General features: G+C 48.2%; 1 protein-coding gene across 1 annotated transcript in view; it reads right to left on the bottom strand.

The window, feature by feature from the left end:
* Nucleotides 1–3,902: 3,902 nt before the first annotated feature.
* Nucleotides 3,903–16,804, bottom strand: part of COLGALT1 (collagen beta(1-O)galactosyltransferase 1) — a 30,554-nt gene continuing 17,652 nt past the window's right edge. The window contains exons 7-12 of the mRNA XM_056857311.1: nucleotides 12,587–12,663; nucleotides 11,250–11,356; nucleotides 10,041–10,173; nucleotides 6,743–6,870; nucleotides 5,746–5,952; nucleotides 3,903–4,170 (exon numbers count right to left, since the gene is read on the bottom strand). Coding sequence (XP_056713289.1) covers nucleotides 3,903–4,170; nucleotides 5,746–5,952; nucleotides 6,743–6,870; nucleotides 10,041–10,173; nucleotides 11,250–11,356; nucleotides 12,587–12,663 — 920 coding nt within the window. The remainder of the gene's footprint in view (nucleotides 4,171–5,745; nucleotides 5,953–6,742; nucleotides 6,871–10,040; nucleotides 10,174–11,249; nucleotides 11,357–12,586; nucleotides 12,664–16,804) is intronic.

The following is a 16,804-nucleotide window of genomic DNA, read 5'->3' as shown; positions in this document are numbered from 1 at the left end:
ACCTTCATGTCTCCCTTTGTAAAACAGGCATAAATAATCCCCCTCCCCTACTTAGTAAATTCCCTGACGAGTCAGTTGAGCTTTTGGCCAAGAAGCTCCTATTAGAAGACCCTCAGCTTATGCTCCAAACTGCCAAGTTCTGCGCTGTTGCTATTAAACTACGCAGAACTTTATTAGAGAATGATTGATTTATTAGAGAAAATTTTATCAATTTTAATATGATAATTTTAACCAGGGGTTGCTTTTATTGACCTTACGCCTTTATATGTACGCCTTTATATGTAAGAGTTTTGTGGTGCAAAACTATTGTGTCTGGAAATTTTGACATGTTGGTATGTGATCGGCTAGTCGACCGTATTAACAAATTTGATTTGAGGCATAAATAATCACTTATCCATTTAGGGGTTTGGGGGGTGAAAACAAACAGGCACAATCTACTACTGTAGGAAAATTCGAGCCAGCACTGCAGTTAAACCGGACAACTTGTATTCGATTTACATTTATTTTTGTACTTGATTTTAACTGTTTTCTTGTTGAATCTGATTTGATTGTGTCTACTTGATTGTAATGGCCTTTGGCTATATACAATAAATCTGTACCTACCTACCACGGCCAGCTTAGTGTAGTGGTTAAGAGCGGTGGTTTGGAGCGATAGAGTCTGATCTGGAGAACCGGGTTTGATTCCCCACTCCTCCACATGAGCGGCAGAGACCAATCTGGTGAACTGGATTTGTTTCCCCACTCCTACACACGAAGCCAGCTGGGTGACCTTGGGCAAGTCACGCTCTCTCAGCCCCACCTACCTCACAGGGTGTCTGATGTGGAAAGGGGAAGGGAAGGTGATTGTAAGCCGGTTTGAGTCTCCCTTAAGTGGTAGAGAAAGTCGGCATATAAAAACCAACTCTTCTTATTCTTCCATGAGCAGAACTCTACTTATTGTTGTTAGGATCCAAGCCTGCACATACCTGTAATAATTTCTCTCCAAGACGATACAGCTGTAGTCTAACCCACATAGTGGCTTCATACATTGCAGGCAGAGGAGGAGGAAGAAGAGTTGGTATTTCTATGCCGACTTTCTCTACCTTTTAAAGTGAATCAAACCGGCTTACAATCGCCTTCCCTTCCTCTCCCCACAATAGACACTTTATGAGGTAGGTGAGGCTGAGAGAGTTCAGAGACAACTGTGACTAGCCCAAGGTCACCCAGCAGGATTCATGTGGAGGAGTGGGGAAGCCAACCCGGTTCTCCAGATTAGAGTTGACTGCTCATGCAGAGGAGTGGGGAATCAAACCCAGTTCTCAGATTAGAGTCTGCAGCTCCTAACCACTACATCATGCTGATATAGCTAGATCAAAATGTACATACGCCACACCTCATAAAAGCTAGGTAGTGCTCTGTGGCATCTGTAGCAGATAATACCCCAAGCCCTACGTTGCGTATATACCTTTAGTTTCCAATCTCCAAGTGGTGGTTGGAGGTCTCCCGGAATTACAACTGGTTTCCAGGAGACGGATCAGTTCCTCTGGAGAAAATGGCCATTTTGGAAGGTGGACTCTATAGCATTACCACTCATCTGATGTCCTATCCCAGCTCTCCCCAAACCCTGCCCTCTCCAGGCTCTACCCCCAAAATCTTCAGGAATTTCTCTACCCAGAGCTGGCAACCCTATATTTCATGTTGCCTATCATGTGCCATGTTCTTCCAGTGTTGGTGAAACTTTAGGTGGGCTGCCAAAAAGCTTCCACCCCTCAACAACGAGAAAAAATCCCTCTTGTCCACAATGTAGGCTAGTCCTTTTTTTTTATTTTTTTAGAAGAGTTGGTTTTTATATGCTGACTTTCTCTACCACTTAAGGGGAGAATCAAACCGGCTTACAATCACCTTCCCCTCCCCACAACAGACACACCCTGTGAGGTAGGTGAGGCTGAGAGTGTTGTGACTAGCCCAAGGTCACCCAGCTGGCTTCATGTGTCGGAGTGGGGAAACCGACCTGATTCTCCAGATTAGCCTCCACCGCTCATGTTGAGGAGTGGGGGAATCAAACCCGGTTCTCCAGATCAGAGTCCACCACTCCAAACCACCGCTCTTAACCATTACACCATGCTGGCATAGTCAATAGAGTTTCAAGGTTCACTACATTTTAAAATATCAGGATGGTCAAGGTATTTTCCATGTTTCAGGAGGTGAGATTACTACAGCTCAGATGTTTTCAGTATTTTCAATTCCAGTGTCTGCACATAACACCAATTTGGAATCTGGAACCTGTTTTTAATGTAATGGTACGTCTCTGAACAAAAATATAGCAGTTTTACTGGTTCAGACCACTTTGAGATGTAGCAGTAGAAGAAGAGTTGGCTTTTATATGCCAACTTTCTCTACGATTTAAGGAAGATTCAAATAGGCTTACAATCCCCTTCCCTTCCCCACAACAGACCCTCTGTGAGGTAGGTGGGGCTGAGAGAGCTCTAAGAGAGCTGTGACTAGCCCAAGGTCACCCAGCTGGCTTCATGTGTAGGAGCGGGGAAACCAACCCAGTTCACCAGATTAGCCTCCACTGCTCATGTGGAGGAGTGGGGAATCGAAGCTGGTTCTCCAGATTAGAGTCCACTGCTCTAAACCACTGCTCTCAACTACCACACCACGCTGGCTCTCTCACTTGCAGGTTCCAACCATGGAAAGTGAGTGCTATAGACTAGCTTGGGTAGATTTGAGTCCTACCTTAGACACCAACAAGATTTTTGGAGTATAATCTTTCAAAAGTCAAAGCTCTCTTCGTCAGATACGTACCTGACGAAGGAAGCTTTGATTCTCGGAAGCTTATACTCCAAAAATCTTGTTGGTCTCTAAAGAGCCACTGGACTCAAATCTAGCTGTTCCGCTGCAGCCCAACACGGCTCCTCTCTGAAACGATAGGCTAGCTTGTCACGCTGTATGCTGGGAAATGTAGTTCTGGCCATGCCTTCCTTGGTGAACCACACGTCACATCCTGAGCCTTTGATGGTTGGGTTGAACAGGTCAGGATGTACCAGGGCTGATTCTATGACCATAGGCAGTTCATGAGAGGGAGGTCATCTTGGACATCTTCTGGGCATGGAGTAGGGGTCACTGGGTGTGTGTGTGGGTGTGGGGGGAGAGGTAGTTTGGAATTTCCTGCGTTGAGCAGGGGGTTGGACTAGATGACCCTGGTGGACCCTTCCAACTCTATGATTCTGGTGGTCCCTTCCAACTCTATGTCCTCATACGCACAGGACATGGGAGATGCTAGAAAAGGAAGTTCAGAAACCTCGGGGAATCTGAAACTTTCCTCTCAGTCACAACCTTAAATGCTGGCAAGGCATTTGGGGGAGGGGGGAGAAAAATCAGTATTCCACAACAAGGAGACGTGAAATTATCACTGTCAAAAGTTTTTATATAAAAATAATCGCAACGGTCCTGAACTTACACCAAAACAGCTAGTCTAGTCTGACCCAGAGCACGAGGGTGCCACAACCTGATTGTCTGGACCACGTCTCAGCCCCTCTTTCACCCCCAGCAGGTGTGGGGTTCCCTGGAGGGTACCGGTTATTCAGAGAATAAAACTCCTCTTGCGCAAATGGAAGTATTAAGACTGTACCCGCACCGCTTTCCAAGCAAAAGGAGGGAGTCGGCATTTGGGGGAGGGGGTGGTGGAAAGGACTGAGCAAACTGCATCGAGCTCCCGTCCCCCCCCCCACCCTCAAACAGGAGGTCTTGGCATGCCTCCGGGACTTGGGTTCACCCGTTGCGCGATGTCCCAAGTTATGGTGGAAGACGTGCAACATCTGTCACCCAAGACAATCATTCCCATAAACCCTTGGGAAGGGAAACACCCTTTCCTCACACCACGCCTCTCCCTCAGTCCCACCATCTGTGCCCCGGCGGGGTCATAGCTCGTCGCGGGCAGTGCTGTCGAGGGGGGACTGCAGCACGTCGGAGTTTTTGGCCTCGTTGCTCAGTTCCTGCTGCTCCTTCATCTTCTGGGACTTGGCCCGGTCCCAGTCCGTCCTGACGTTCTCGTTGTTCCACACCACCGAGGTCTCCGTGTCGCTGACGTACCCCTCGTCCCCCGTGTAGTGCGTCGGGTAAACCAGCAGGGGTTCCACCGAGAAAGCCAGCAGGTTCCGGTTCTCAAAATGCTCCATATACTCAGTACTGTGGGGAGGGGAAACACAATATTGTGTTGAAAGGGCCTGAATGCTACAAATTTAGGGCTTCGATGCTACAAATTTAGGTCGGCTGAAATTTAACTATGCAAAACTACAGTTCTCAGCATTCCTTGGACGAAGCCCCAGTGGAAACAGATTAAAATTTGAAGCCCCTTTAAGTGAAAGTGAGGGGGGGAAATATAACATATTCCAATTCTTTTCAGACAAACCAGGGCAGTTAACTTCTCTCACCTTCACTTACCACACAGGGCTGTTGTGACCATAAAATGGGGGAAAGAAGAAGCATGTAGACCACTGAGACAGCAAGGTAGACTTCCTCTGAATGTGGAGGATCCACTTGAGTTTTTTGATTTAATAGTTTTTGATAACTTCTTCTCCTTTCCTGTGAATGTATTGAGATAGCAAGGGGAAAGTCTGCTGCAGTACAAGACGGCTCTGTGTGTTGAGTTATTGGGGGGAAAGTCATGGTGAATGATAACGGGAACTGGATGGAACCGCAGCGCTTCTCTGCTCCTCTGTGAAACTAGCAGATAAGCACCTAATGTTGACGCGTCATGTCTTAGCCTGGAATTAGGATAAAAGTTCATTCCCCAGTACAATCGGGGCTCTGTGTTTTATGCTTGTTAAGGCAGCTGAGCCGCAGCTGCAAATGAAACTGTTTTCTTGACAACGGTCTCGGGTCTCTCTCCTCCACGGACCTCCGTATTGCCGTAACACCACTCTCAGCTCCTTAGGAGGATGCAAATATACTAGATAGATAAACCTGCTACTTTAAGAGTTTCTGGCTCTAGTATGTTCTTTTCTCAATAGCAGCAGCCCTACCAGGATAGGTTACCAGCCAGTAGGTTCTTGCGATAAGAAACCCTGGTGTTCTTCAAAAGTCTAGACTCATCCAGCACTGAAGTAGTCATCTCTACATGAGACTCCTTGCAGGACTGTTTTTGAGCTTCTCATATAGGGAACTGACCTAACACCATCTTGGGAAATCTATCTTTTGGCTATAAACGATGTGGACTGAGAAGGCAGAAAAGTGCATTGGCTTTGAACAACGTGGGGAGGGAGTGATTGCAACAGCACACCAGGAACAAAGTAGGGGAGGGAAAGAAATCGCTAAATGGCTAAAGATATGCACATCAGACAGAAGCAGAGGAGTTAATACAAATGTAAGAGGAAGCACAAATGCATGTGCGCACACAGTGTACATAGACGTGCATGTGCACACAGAATGTACACAGATGTGCACTCAATTTCAAAATGCTGGAAGCACACTTTCTCAAAAACAGGGTAGCTCTGAAACTACTGCCCCCTTCTGGCCAAATCATCTCATCAGGCTGCAACTCCACCCTTTTCTATAGAGATCCAGCTATAACTGGTACCATCATGGGAAACCACAGGGAGTCACTGACCTGTCTCCCCTGTTTCAAAAAACCACATCTCGCGCGACAAAGATGCTCTCATCTACAAAAGCAACCAACACCTCCCCAGCCCGTACTACCGACCCTGGCATCAACCCCCCCAGCCCCCGCTGTACCCTCCTAGCTGCTACAAAGCCCAGCCTTACACAGGATGTTTGTCAAACATGACAGGCAGGAACTCATCCACGGGTAGCATCTTGGAGAGGGGCTTGGCATCCAACAGCTTCCGGGCACCCTGCAGGGAGATGACGTAGGCCAACGTCCAGTAGGAGTAATCAGCTTCCACCAGGTTGCGGATATGAGGCACGGCTTTCTCCGGGTGTTCCACCTGCATGCGCTTCCGGCCAATGTAGCTGGGGGCAGCCAAGAGTGAAACGGAGTCAGGAAGAACAGAGAATGCTTAAGGAAGTTTGCAATCGAGTTGTGCTTAAACTGCTTTACCATTTTATATAGGAGGAGGAGGAGGAGGAGGAAGAAGAAGAAGAGTTGGGTTTTATATGCCAACTTTCTCTACCACTTAAGGGAGATTCAAACTGGCTTCCAATTGCCTTCCCTTTCCCCTCCCCACAACAGACACCCTGTGAGGTAGGTGAGGCTGAGAGAGCTCTAAGAGAGCTGTGTCTAGCCCAAGGTCACCCAGCTGGCTTCATGTGGAGGAGTGGGGAATCAAGCCCGGTTCACCAGATTAGCCTCTGCTGGTCATGCTAGGAGTAGGGAATCAAACCCGGTTCTCCAGATCAGAGTCCACCGCTCATGTGGAGGAGTGGGGAATCAAACACGGTTCTCCAGATCAGAGTCCACAGCTCATGTGGAGGAGTGGGGAATCAAACCCGGTTCTCCAGATAAGAGTCCACCGCTCATGTGGAGGAGAGGGGAATCAAACCCGGTTCTCCAGATCAGAGTCCACAGCTCATGTGGAGGAGTGGGGAATCAAACCCGGTTCTCCAGATAAGAGTCCACCCGCGTTCTGGTATTACGAGAGAGGGGGAAAAGCTTCCCCCTGTCCACTCTCTCCATACCATGCATAATTTTATAGACCTCTATCACGTCTCCCCTTTTGCCTTCTTTCCCAGCTAAACAGCACTGGGGGAGGGTTCTGCTAAAAGCTACCCCAGTCGGCTTCCCAGGCACTGCCCCACTCACATCAAATCCCAGTCCAGGCCCTCCTCCTCTAGGTCGTACAAGAGATTCATCAGGCGCCTTTTGAAGAAGATCTCGAAGCGCAGGTCGTCCTCAAACACCACCGACTTCTCCAGGCCCCTCTCCACAATCTGCCAAGAAAGCAAAACCGTCACCAATTCCTCTTCCTTTTAACCCCGCCCATTGCTACCAGCACCCCCTGCCCCCAGGCATGGCATAGTGGTTAAGAGTGGTGGGCTCTAATCTGGAGTAATCCCATAAGCACCCCCTCCCATCCCACTGTGTGTGTGTCAAGTCGCAGCCGACTTATGGCGACCCCTTTTGGGGGGTTTTCATGGCAAGAGACTAACAGAGGTGGTTTTGCCAGTGCCTTCATCTGCACAGCAACCCTGGTATTCTTTAGTAGGACTCCCATCTGAGTACTAACCAGGGCTGACCCTGCTTAGCTTCTGAGACCGTACGAGATTACAACAAGACGACGACAAGTTGGTTTTTTATATGCCAACTTTCCCCACCTTTTTTAAGGAGAATCAAAACAGCTTACAATCTCCTTCCCTTCCATTCCCCACAATAGACACCTTGTGAAGTAGGTGGGGCTGAGAGTTCAGAGAACTAGCCCACGGTTACCCAGCTGGCTACATGTGTTGAGGAAATCAACTCAGTTCACCAGATTAGAGTCCACCACTCATGTGGAGGAGTGGGGAATCGAATCCGGTATGTCCATCGTACTTAACCACTACACCACGCTGGCTCTCCATCCAGGTCAGGACAGTAAGCAAATTTGTGTGTGTGAAGTGCCGTCAAGTCGCAGCCGACTTATGGCGACCCCTTTTGGGGTTTTCATGGCAGGAGACTAACAGAGGTGGTTTGCCAGTGCCTTCCTCCGCACAGCAACCCTGGTGTTCCTTGGTGGTCTCCCATCCAAATACTAACCAGGGCTGACCCTGCTTAGCTTCTGAGATCTGACGAGATCAGGCTAGCCTGGGCCATCCAGGTCAGGGCTCCCATCCCACTACTTCTCCATAAAAAATGCAGGGTGCTTTTGCGTAATGGTCTTATAGATGACTTTAAAAGGGGATTAGAACGATTCATGGAGGACAGCTCTATCAGTGGCTACAAGCTATGGGGTCTAAAGGGAACCTTCACGTTCAGTGGCAGTCAACCTCTGAATCCCAGTGCCAGGAGGCAATATCAGGGGAAGGCCTCAGCCAGCATGGTGTAGTGGTTAAGAGCGGTAGACAGGGTAAACTGAAAGGAGTCTCAAAGCGGCTTACAGTCGCCTTCCCTTCCCCTCCCCACAACAGACATAGAATCATAGAATCACAGAGTTGGAAGGGGCCATAAGGGCTATCTAGTCCAACCCCCTGCTTAATGCAGGATCAGCCTAGAGCATCCCTGACAAGTGCTGGAGAACCGGGTTTGATTGCCCACTTCTCTACGTGAGCGACGGACTCCAATCTGGTGAGCTGGGTTTGATTCCCCAGTCCTCCTTATGAAGTCTGCTGGGTGACCTTGGGCTAGTCACAACACTTTCCGAACTCTCTCAGCCCCACCAACCTTGTGGGTGCAGAGGAGAGCAACGAGGACAATCAGGGGGCCTGGAGACCAAGCCCTGTGAGGAAAGGCTGAGGGAGTTGGGAACATTTAGTCTGGAGAAGAGGAGGTTGAAACGGGGACATGATTGCTCTCTTTGAGTATTTGAAGGGCTGTCACTTAGAGGGGGGCAGGCAGCTGTTCCTGTTGGCAGCAGAGGATAGGACTCACAACAATGGATTTAAATTGCGGGAGGAAAGGCACCGGCTGGATATTGTGTGTGTGTGTTAAGTGCCGTCAAGTCGCTTCCAACTCATGGTGACCCTATGAATGAAAGTCCTCCAAAATGTCCTGTCTTTGACAGCCTTGCTCAGATCTTGCAAATTGAAGGCTGTGGTTTCCTTTATACAGCCAATCCATCTCTTGTTGGGTCTTCCTCTTTTCCTGCTGCCCTCAACTTTTCCTAGCATGACTGTCTTTTCCAGTGACTCTTCGTCTCATGGCGTGACCAAAATACGATAGCCGCAGTTTAGTCATTTTAGCTTCTAGGGTCAGTTCAGGCTTGATTTGATCTATAACCCACTGATTGGTTTTTTTGGCAGTCCACGGAATCCATAACACTCTCCTCCAACACCACATTTCAAAGGATTCTATTTTTTCCTATCAGCTTTCTTCACTGTCCAGCTTTCACACCCATACATAGAAATAGGGAATACGATGGCATGAATTAATCTAGTCTTGGTGGCCAGCGACACATTCTTACACTTCAAAATATTTTTTAGCTCCTTCATGGCTGCCCTTCCCAGTCTCAATCTCCTTCTGATTTCTTGGCTGCAGTCTCCCTTTTGGTTGATGGCGGAGCCAAGGAATAGAAAGTCTTCAACTGGATATTAGGGGGGGAAATTTACACTAAGAGCTGTTCGACAGTGGAATCAGCTGGTGTAGTGGTTAAGAGCAGTGGTTTGGAGAGGTGGACTCTGATCTGGAGAATTGGGTTTGATTCCTCACTCCTCCACATGAGCGGCAGAGGCTAATCTGCTGAACTGGATTTGTTTCCCTGCTCTTCCACATGAAGCCAGCTGGGTGACCTTGGGCTAGTCACACACTCTCAGCCTCGCCTACCTCACAGGGTGTCTGTTATGGGGAGGGGAAGGTGATTGTAAGTTGGTTTGATTCTTCCTTAAGTGGTAGAGAAAGTCAGCATATAAAAATCAACTCTTCTTCTTCTCCTACCTAGACAGGCAGTCTTTAAGCAGAGGCTGGACAAGCACTTGTCAGGGATGCTCTAGGCTGATCCTGCATTAAGCAGGGGGTTGGACTAGATGGCCCTTATGGCCTCTTCCAACCCTGTGATTCTATGATTCTATGTCTGTTGTGGGGAGGGGAAGGGAAGGCGACTGTAATCCGCTTTGAGACTCCTTTCGGTAGAGGAAAAGCGGGGTATAAAAACCAACTCTTTGTCTTCTTCTTTTTTCAGGAGTCGTCCTGTTCCTCCCAAAGGCCTGGCACAGGCCACTTCCGGCTCCCCACAAATGTGCTTCTCTGGATGGGTTTGAAGACCTGCCTTTTCCAGCAGGTTTTTGAACTGCATTGATAAGAATCGGTGTGACGAGAGAGTGGAACTGTTGAGAACGTGATTTGTATTTTATGTCACAGAATTTGTGTGTGTGTATGCAGCCCTTTTTTAAAAAAACTTTTATTGTAGCATTATGCTGTCAACCATCTTAGAACTTCTTTAGTTGAAAAGGCAATCTATAACTAAACTTACCTCTTGCCAAATCTTATAGTGGCTCAGGAAGCAACCCAGTTCTCCCTTGGTGAGGGGGCGCCCGTGGTATGGGTCCTTGTAACCGGGCAGCATACTGATGCCCATGGCTTCTACCTGGCTGGTATTCATTGCCCTGGGGAGAAAAGGGAACAAGAGGCATCAGAGAGAAAGCTATCAGACACAGCCAAGTTCAATTCTCACAATAGGAAATAAAATAATATACAAAGAAGCAAAGCAATTATCTTTGCCTGGATCCATATCAACACAAGCTTGCAGTGGATACAGAGTTTGGGCAGAAGAAGAAGAGTTGGTTTTTATATGCTGACTTTCTCAACCACTTAAGGAAGAATCAAACCGGCTTACAATCTCCTTCCCTTCCCCTCCCCACAACAGACACCCTGGGAGGTAGGTGGGGCTGCGAGAGCTGTGAGTAGCCCAAGGTCACCCAGCTGGCTTTGTGTGTCGGAGTGGGGAATCAAGCCCGGTTCTCCAGATCAGAGTCCACTGCACCAAACCACAGCTCTTAACCACTGCACCACGCTGGCTCTCAGAATGGAAAGGCAGATAAATCTCGACGGTGTGTTAGGGCCACCAGGCCTCCAACTGCTAGCCCTAGTTGCCTGCCATCACCCCAAGCAGCGGCAGGAAGACACCCCCCCCCCCCAGCAATGTCAGCTATGCTACTGCATCACTTCTGGGGAAAAACCAGAAATGAACTACGGTAGCTCTAGGAATCACTGGAAAATCTGTGGTTTTACCACAGAGTTTCCGGCGATTCCTACAGCTACCCTACAACACTTCTGGGTGCACCCAACATCACCCCCTCATATCCCAACCCCCAGCCCTTCCATCAGTTGCCTGGCAACCCTAGCAGTGCATGCAGAGAAAAAGGTCTGTGTAATTCAAAAGCTTGCCTATTTCCATACCAAGCTAGTCCAAGAAAAGAAAGTGCTATCTATTATTTCTTTGTGCTCTAGTTTCCAACCCACTAGAACGGCCCAGCTTTGGCAGATCCAATTTCCCACTCGGTGTGAGAGAATATCAAGAACGGGCTCTGCTTGTTACAAAGAAGCTGGGCCTGTAAATACAGCTGATAGTTCTACCCGTACAGGAGAAGGCCTGTTTCCTCTTTTGCATTTGGAGTGGGGAGGCAACGGATAGCTATTTGGACAGCCCCAGATGAAGGCGGGCCCCGGAGATGATACTCACTTCCCATCCACAGCCTCGACGATCTTGCAATCAATCTGCTGCTCGTACAAGGCCCACAGCATCCGCTCCCGGCGATCTACCCGACGCTTCAGGTTAATCATGAAGACCTGGAAAAGGAAGGAATGCAGCAGTCAGAAATGCAGAGAGAAGCCCCCCCATGCCAGAAAGGCAAGGGAGGGGATGACTAACGCTGGCCCGCAAAGTCAACATCAAGCCCGGCCTGCACTTCAAGAAGAGTTGGTTTTTTTATGTCGACTTTCTCTACCACTTAAGGAAGAATCAAACCGGCTTACAATCACCTTCCCTTCCCCTCCCCACAACAGACACCCTGGGAGGTAGGTGGGGCTGAGAGAGTGTGACTAGCCCAGCTGGCTTCGTGTGTAGGAGTGGGGAAACAAATCCAGTTCACCAGATTAGCCTCCGCCACTCACATGGAGGAGGAATCAAACCCGGTTCTCCAGATTAGAGTCCACCCGCTGTGGGCTCGCTAGGCGATCTGGGTTGGCGAGGCATGGCTTGGCCCGACCAAGTGACATTTATCTCATATCCGGCCCTCATAACAAATGAGTTCCACAGCCCTGCCTGGCAGCTTTTGCTTTCGGAATGAATAGATTATGCCAGCCTCGTGGTGCTTCTAACAAAAACATTCCCACAGGGCCAATCCACACCGACCTTAACAAACACAACTGCTCGCCTCCAACCAGAGGCAATATCCAGGATTTGGTTTGAGCTTCGAAGAAAATATTACGGTACTTTTTTAAAATAAAGGTAATGGGGTTGTAGTCTAATTGTGGAAAAAACACAGGCAGGATTCCCTCCCCCACACTTTTCTCTTTCTCCCCCCCTTCATATTGCACTACTTACTGGGAATATTATATGGTTTTTATTTCATTGATTCTCTAGCTGGGCGTACCAGTTTCACTGCAAGAATTAGGAAGAACTTTCCAACAGTTAGAGCGGTTTCTCAGTGGGCTTCCTCGGGAGGTGGCGAGCTCTCCTTCCCTGGAGGTTTTTAAGAAGAGGTTAGATGGCCATCTGTCAGCAATGCTGATTCTGTGACCTTAGGCAGATCACGAGAGGGAGGGCACCTTGGCCATCTTCTGGGCATGAAGTATGGGTCACTGGGGTGTGTGTGTGTGTGGGGGATGTAGTTCAGAATTTCCTGCATTGTGCAGGGGGTTGGACTAGATGACCCTGGTGGTCCCTTCCGACTCTATGATTCTATGCACTATTGATTGTTATTTATTATCCTGGCCTCTTTTGTATTGTTTTATAATCCTACAAATCCACCTTGTAATCGTTGAATCCTTGAAGTATCCCTTCGCTTTGCTGCTCACCTCATCAAATCCCATCTTGTCTGGGACTTTGGGGGGCACCGAGAGATACCGGGAGGGTTCCAGTGGAGGGTTCTTAACTGCAAAGAAAGACAAGGCAGAGTCAGAGGGTGGGTCACCTGACCAGTTCAGACAAACAGTCTCACAGAGAGGCAAACAATGTGGATCTTTCCCTATAAATGATGACCCCATATACATTGTGAACCTGGAGCCCTGAGTGAAGAAGGAGAGTTGGTTTTTATATCTCACTTTTCTCTACCTTTAAGGAGTCTCAAAGTGTCTTACAATTGCCTTCCCTTTCTCTCTGGGCTGAGAGAGTTCGGAGAGAACCGTGATTAGCCCAAGGTCACCCAGCAGGCTGCATGTGGAGAAGCGGAGAATCGAACCCGGTTCTCCAGATTAGAGTCCACTGCTCTTAACCACTAAAACACGCTGAGTTTTTTGGGGGGTTTTTTGCCCTCAAGTCACATCTGATTTATGGTGACCCCTGGTGTGGTTTTCAAAGCAGGAGACGTTCGGGGGTGGTTTGCCATTGCCTGCCTCCACATCACGCCTTTGGTATTCCCTGGAGGTCTCCCATCCATATACTTACCAGGGTTGGCCCTACTTGAACACATGAAGCTGCCTTATCCTGAATCAGACCCTTGGTCCATCAAAGTCAGTATTGTCTACTTAGACCGGCAGCAGCTCCCCAGGGTCTCAGGCTGAGGTCTTTCACATCACCTACTTGCATAGTCCCTTTAACTGGAGATGCTGGGGATTGAACCTGGGACTTTCTGCATGCCAAGCAGAGGCTCTGCTGCTGAGCCACAGCCCCTCCCCTACTTGGCTTCTGAGATCTGACGAGGTCAAGCTAGTCTGGGCTAGGCAGGTTTACAAACGGGCTACTTTACAATTAGGTACAAGGGATAGAGAGCGTAGCAATTACAGTGTTGAACCAGATTTAGGGAGACTCAGGCTGGAATTTTCGTTCTGCCGTGGGAGTTGACTGAGGGACCCTGAGCCAGTCACACACTCTGCTCAACCTTCCTCGGCCTGTTGAGGTATTAAAACTGGCCGAAAGGAGGACCATGGATGCCAACCCAAGCTCCCTGGAGGAAGGGTGGGATAAAAAATGCACTGAAATAAAGAACTATTGCCAATAAGGCCGCACCTGGAGTCTTGTGTGCAGTTCTGGCGGCCTCACTTCAAAAAGGTTGTGGACAGAATGGAGCAGGTGCAGAGGAGAGTGACGAGGATGATTGGGGGCCTGGAGACCAAGTCCTACCAGGAAAGGCTGAGGGAGTTGGGAATGTTTAGCCTGGAGGTTGAGGGGGGACATGGATTGCTCTCTTGAAGTATCTGAAGGGCTGTCACTTAGAGGAAGGCAGGGAGCTGTTCCTGTTGGCAGCAGGGGACAGGACTAGCAATAATGGGTCTAAATTGTGGGCGAAAAGGTGGATATTAGGAACAAACTTTTTACAGCTGTTCAACAGTGGAATGGGCTACCTAGGGAGGGGGTGAGCTCCCCCTCATTGGCAGTCTTCAAGCAGAGGCTGGACAAGCACTTGTCAGGGATGCTCTAGGCTGATCCTGTATTGAGCATGGGGTTGGACTAGATGGCCTGTATGGCCCCTTCCAACTCTATGATTCTAATAAGAATCTCTTCCAGGCAGCCTGGCAGGGGAACTTTATAAAAGTTGAGTCTCTTTGACGGCAAGTCTCTAACAGAAGGGCTAGCAAAAAAAGTTATTAGTTTTAGTGAAGTTTTATTCCACCCTTCTTCTGAGGAGCTCAGGATACTGCAGTTTCATCTCCGGCCCCTTTACTGTCTCTCTGTTTACTATAGCCTGAGGTACGCTAGGCTGAGAGACAATAACTGGCCACAAGTTATGGAGGCCTTGGCAGGTTCAAGTCCAGCACTCGGCCTATTACCCATTAACTTTGGAGCGTATCTTCCAAGTTCCTATGCGCACTGCCTTTGGGAAGAGGAAATGGCAGGCAGTCTCAAAAGAGGCCAGAAAGGCAGTGTTAAACTTTAAACGGATACCAGATGGGGAATAAATATTGGAAAAATACCCTGACTGAATAATTTCTAGATGTCTTCAAGGACAACCATTGTGGATTCCCTTTAAAAAATATTTTCTTGAACTTTTCTATTACTTTTGCCACATGGATCCCTCCTCCCATTCACAAGCCCAATAGCTATATTCCAAACAGGATTTTGAACTGTTTGCATTCAAACCTACAAGAACGAACATGTGTCCTACAAAAGGTACCCCCTTTGTGTGATTACATGAACACATGAAGCTGCCTTCTACTGAATCAGACCCTCGGTCCATCAAAGTCAGTCTTGTCTACTCAGACCGGCAGCAGCTCTCCAGGGTCTCAGGCAGAGGTCTTTCCCATCACCTACTTGCCGAGTCCCTTTAGCTGGAGATGCTGGGGATTGAACGTGGGACCTTCTGCATGACAAACACTCTGAATGCACAGAGTGTTTCAGTTGCCTGGGTGTATGGAAGGAAGCAGATAATTTTATCCTATTCTTTCCAGGACCAGAGGAGCATGCCCATTATCTTAGGTGCTGTGGAACACAGGCAGGACAATGCTGCTGCAGTTGTCTTGTTTGTGGGCTTCCTGGAGGCACCTAGTTGGCCACTGTGTGAACAGACTGCTGGACTTGATGGGCCTTGGTCTGATTCAGCAGGGCTTTTCTTATGTTCTTATCCTGTCCTGCTAAACAAAGTTTAGAAAGAACAGCTCGGGGGGAGGGGGGGTCCTTCTATGACTTTTTTGGGCAAGCATATCCTGTGTTGACCACTAGGTGGCGCTATTTGCCCAGAGTCGCATTTTGTAGGAAATGTACCCATGTTCTCATCCAGAGAGGGTGCAAGTTTAAATCACAGATGGGTACAATTTTGGCCCCCCAAAATGTATCTTAAATATGCATGGCCTCACTGATTATTTAAAATCTCTGGCTGCTCTTTCCATTTCTTAAGGCACGTCCGCACCCCCACCGATACTTGCTGGACAGACAGAAAGCTTCTGCTGGAACATACTAGCTTTCTACATACAGTGAGATTTTGGCATGGGGAAATTCTCAAAGAGCACCTCCCGGTGCATTCCAATATAGCATGGTCCCAGGAAAGGACTGTCCCAGCCCAGAAACAGCATGTTTGAATATGCTCCGTATTAGCTGTTGCATTTACTGCACCGACAAAGGATTCACTGTATACAGGTTTTTTAAAAAAATCTTAAATATACCAAAAAGGGAGGACAGCCAATTTAAAAACATACAGGAGTCGTCTTTCATTCTCCAAAGCAAGCAGCTACTAATTAAAGAGGGTTGTTTGCTCAGCTCTCCCACCTCGGCCATTTTGAGAAATTAGTGACAATCACCCCTTTAAGGGCAGGCAGAGTTCACAAAAGGATCTTTGTCCAGCGCCGGACGGCACAAAGCGCAACTGTAAAGCATCCTCAAGGGACGGAGCCCAGCAACCTCCTCCACAATCCGAAGGCCGCCAGATGGACACACAGGCCTCTTTGATACCAGAGGCAGTTCCGGGAGGGCAGGTTCAGTACAGTAGACCGATCCAGGTGCCTCAAACTGGAACAGCAGGGGCCAGCAAATAAAGGCTCTGGAACAAGATGGCTTTGTTGTGTCAATGCCACTTCTAAGATGCTATCAGTTACACCCTTTTGAGTCCACTGAAGCTCAATGGGTTTGTGTGGTTTGTGTGCGTAAAGTGCCGCCAAGTCACAGCTGACTTGTGGTGACCCCGTAGGGCGGGGGATGGTCAAACATACGGCAGGGGAGGGATCTGGCGCCTTGAGAGCTCTTATCCGGCCTGCAAGCCAGCCACCACCCCCCAAGTCCTTTTTTTTTTAATAAATATTTTATTAGTTTTTTGGGTATACAGAAATGGGGGAGAGAAAAAAAGGGTATAGATACAATATCTTATTGGGTTGGCGTCTTGGACAGGTCTTGTACATTTTTATCACTGTCTAATACATTTTTATTTCTGTTCTATCGATCTAGTTTCTATTTTCTATTTTGGGCTATGTCAAAACTTATCAAAATATTACAATAACATTTTTCATAGTAACTATTCTTACTAGTCTTACTGGTCTCTGAGATCGTAACTATATTCAGTTTAGTTCTAACTTGGATTCACTGTGTGTCTTCTGTAAAATGTTTGCCATTTCTGTTCATGTTCTTCCGGTGGATTCTTCTTCATCCAA

Source organism: Euleptes europaea, chromosome 1 (assembly GCF_029931775.1).
Source record: "Euleptes europaea isolate rEulEur1 chromosome 1, rEulEur1.hap1, whole genome shotgun sequence".
Lineage (NCBI taxonomy): Eukaryota > Metazoa > Chordata > Lepidosauria > Squamata > Sphaerodactylidae > Euleptes > Euleptes europaea.
Note: the sequence above shows the minus strand (reverse complement) of the source record. Positions and strands in the feature narration are given on the sequence as shown.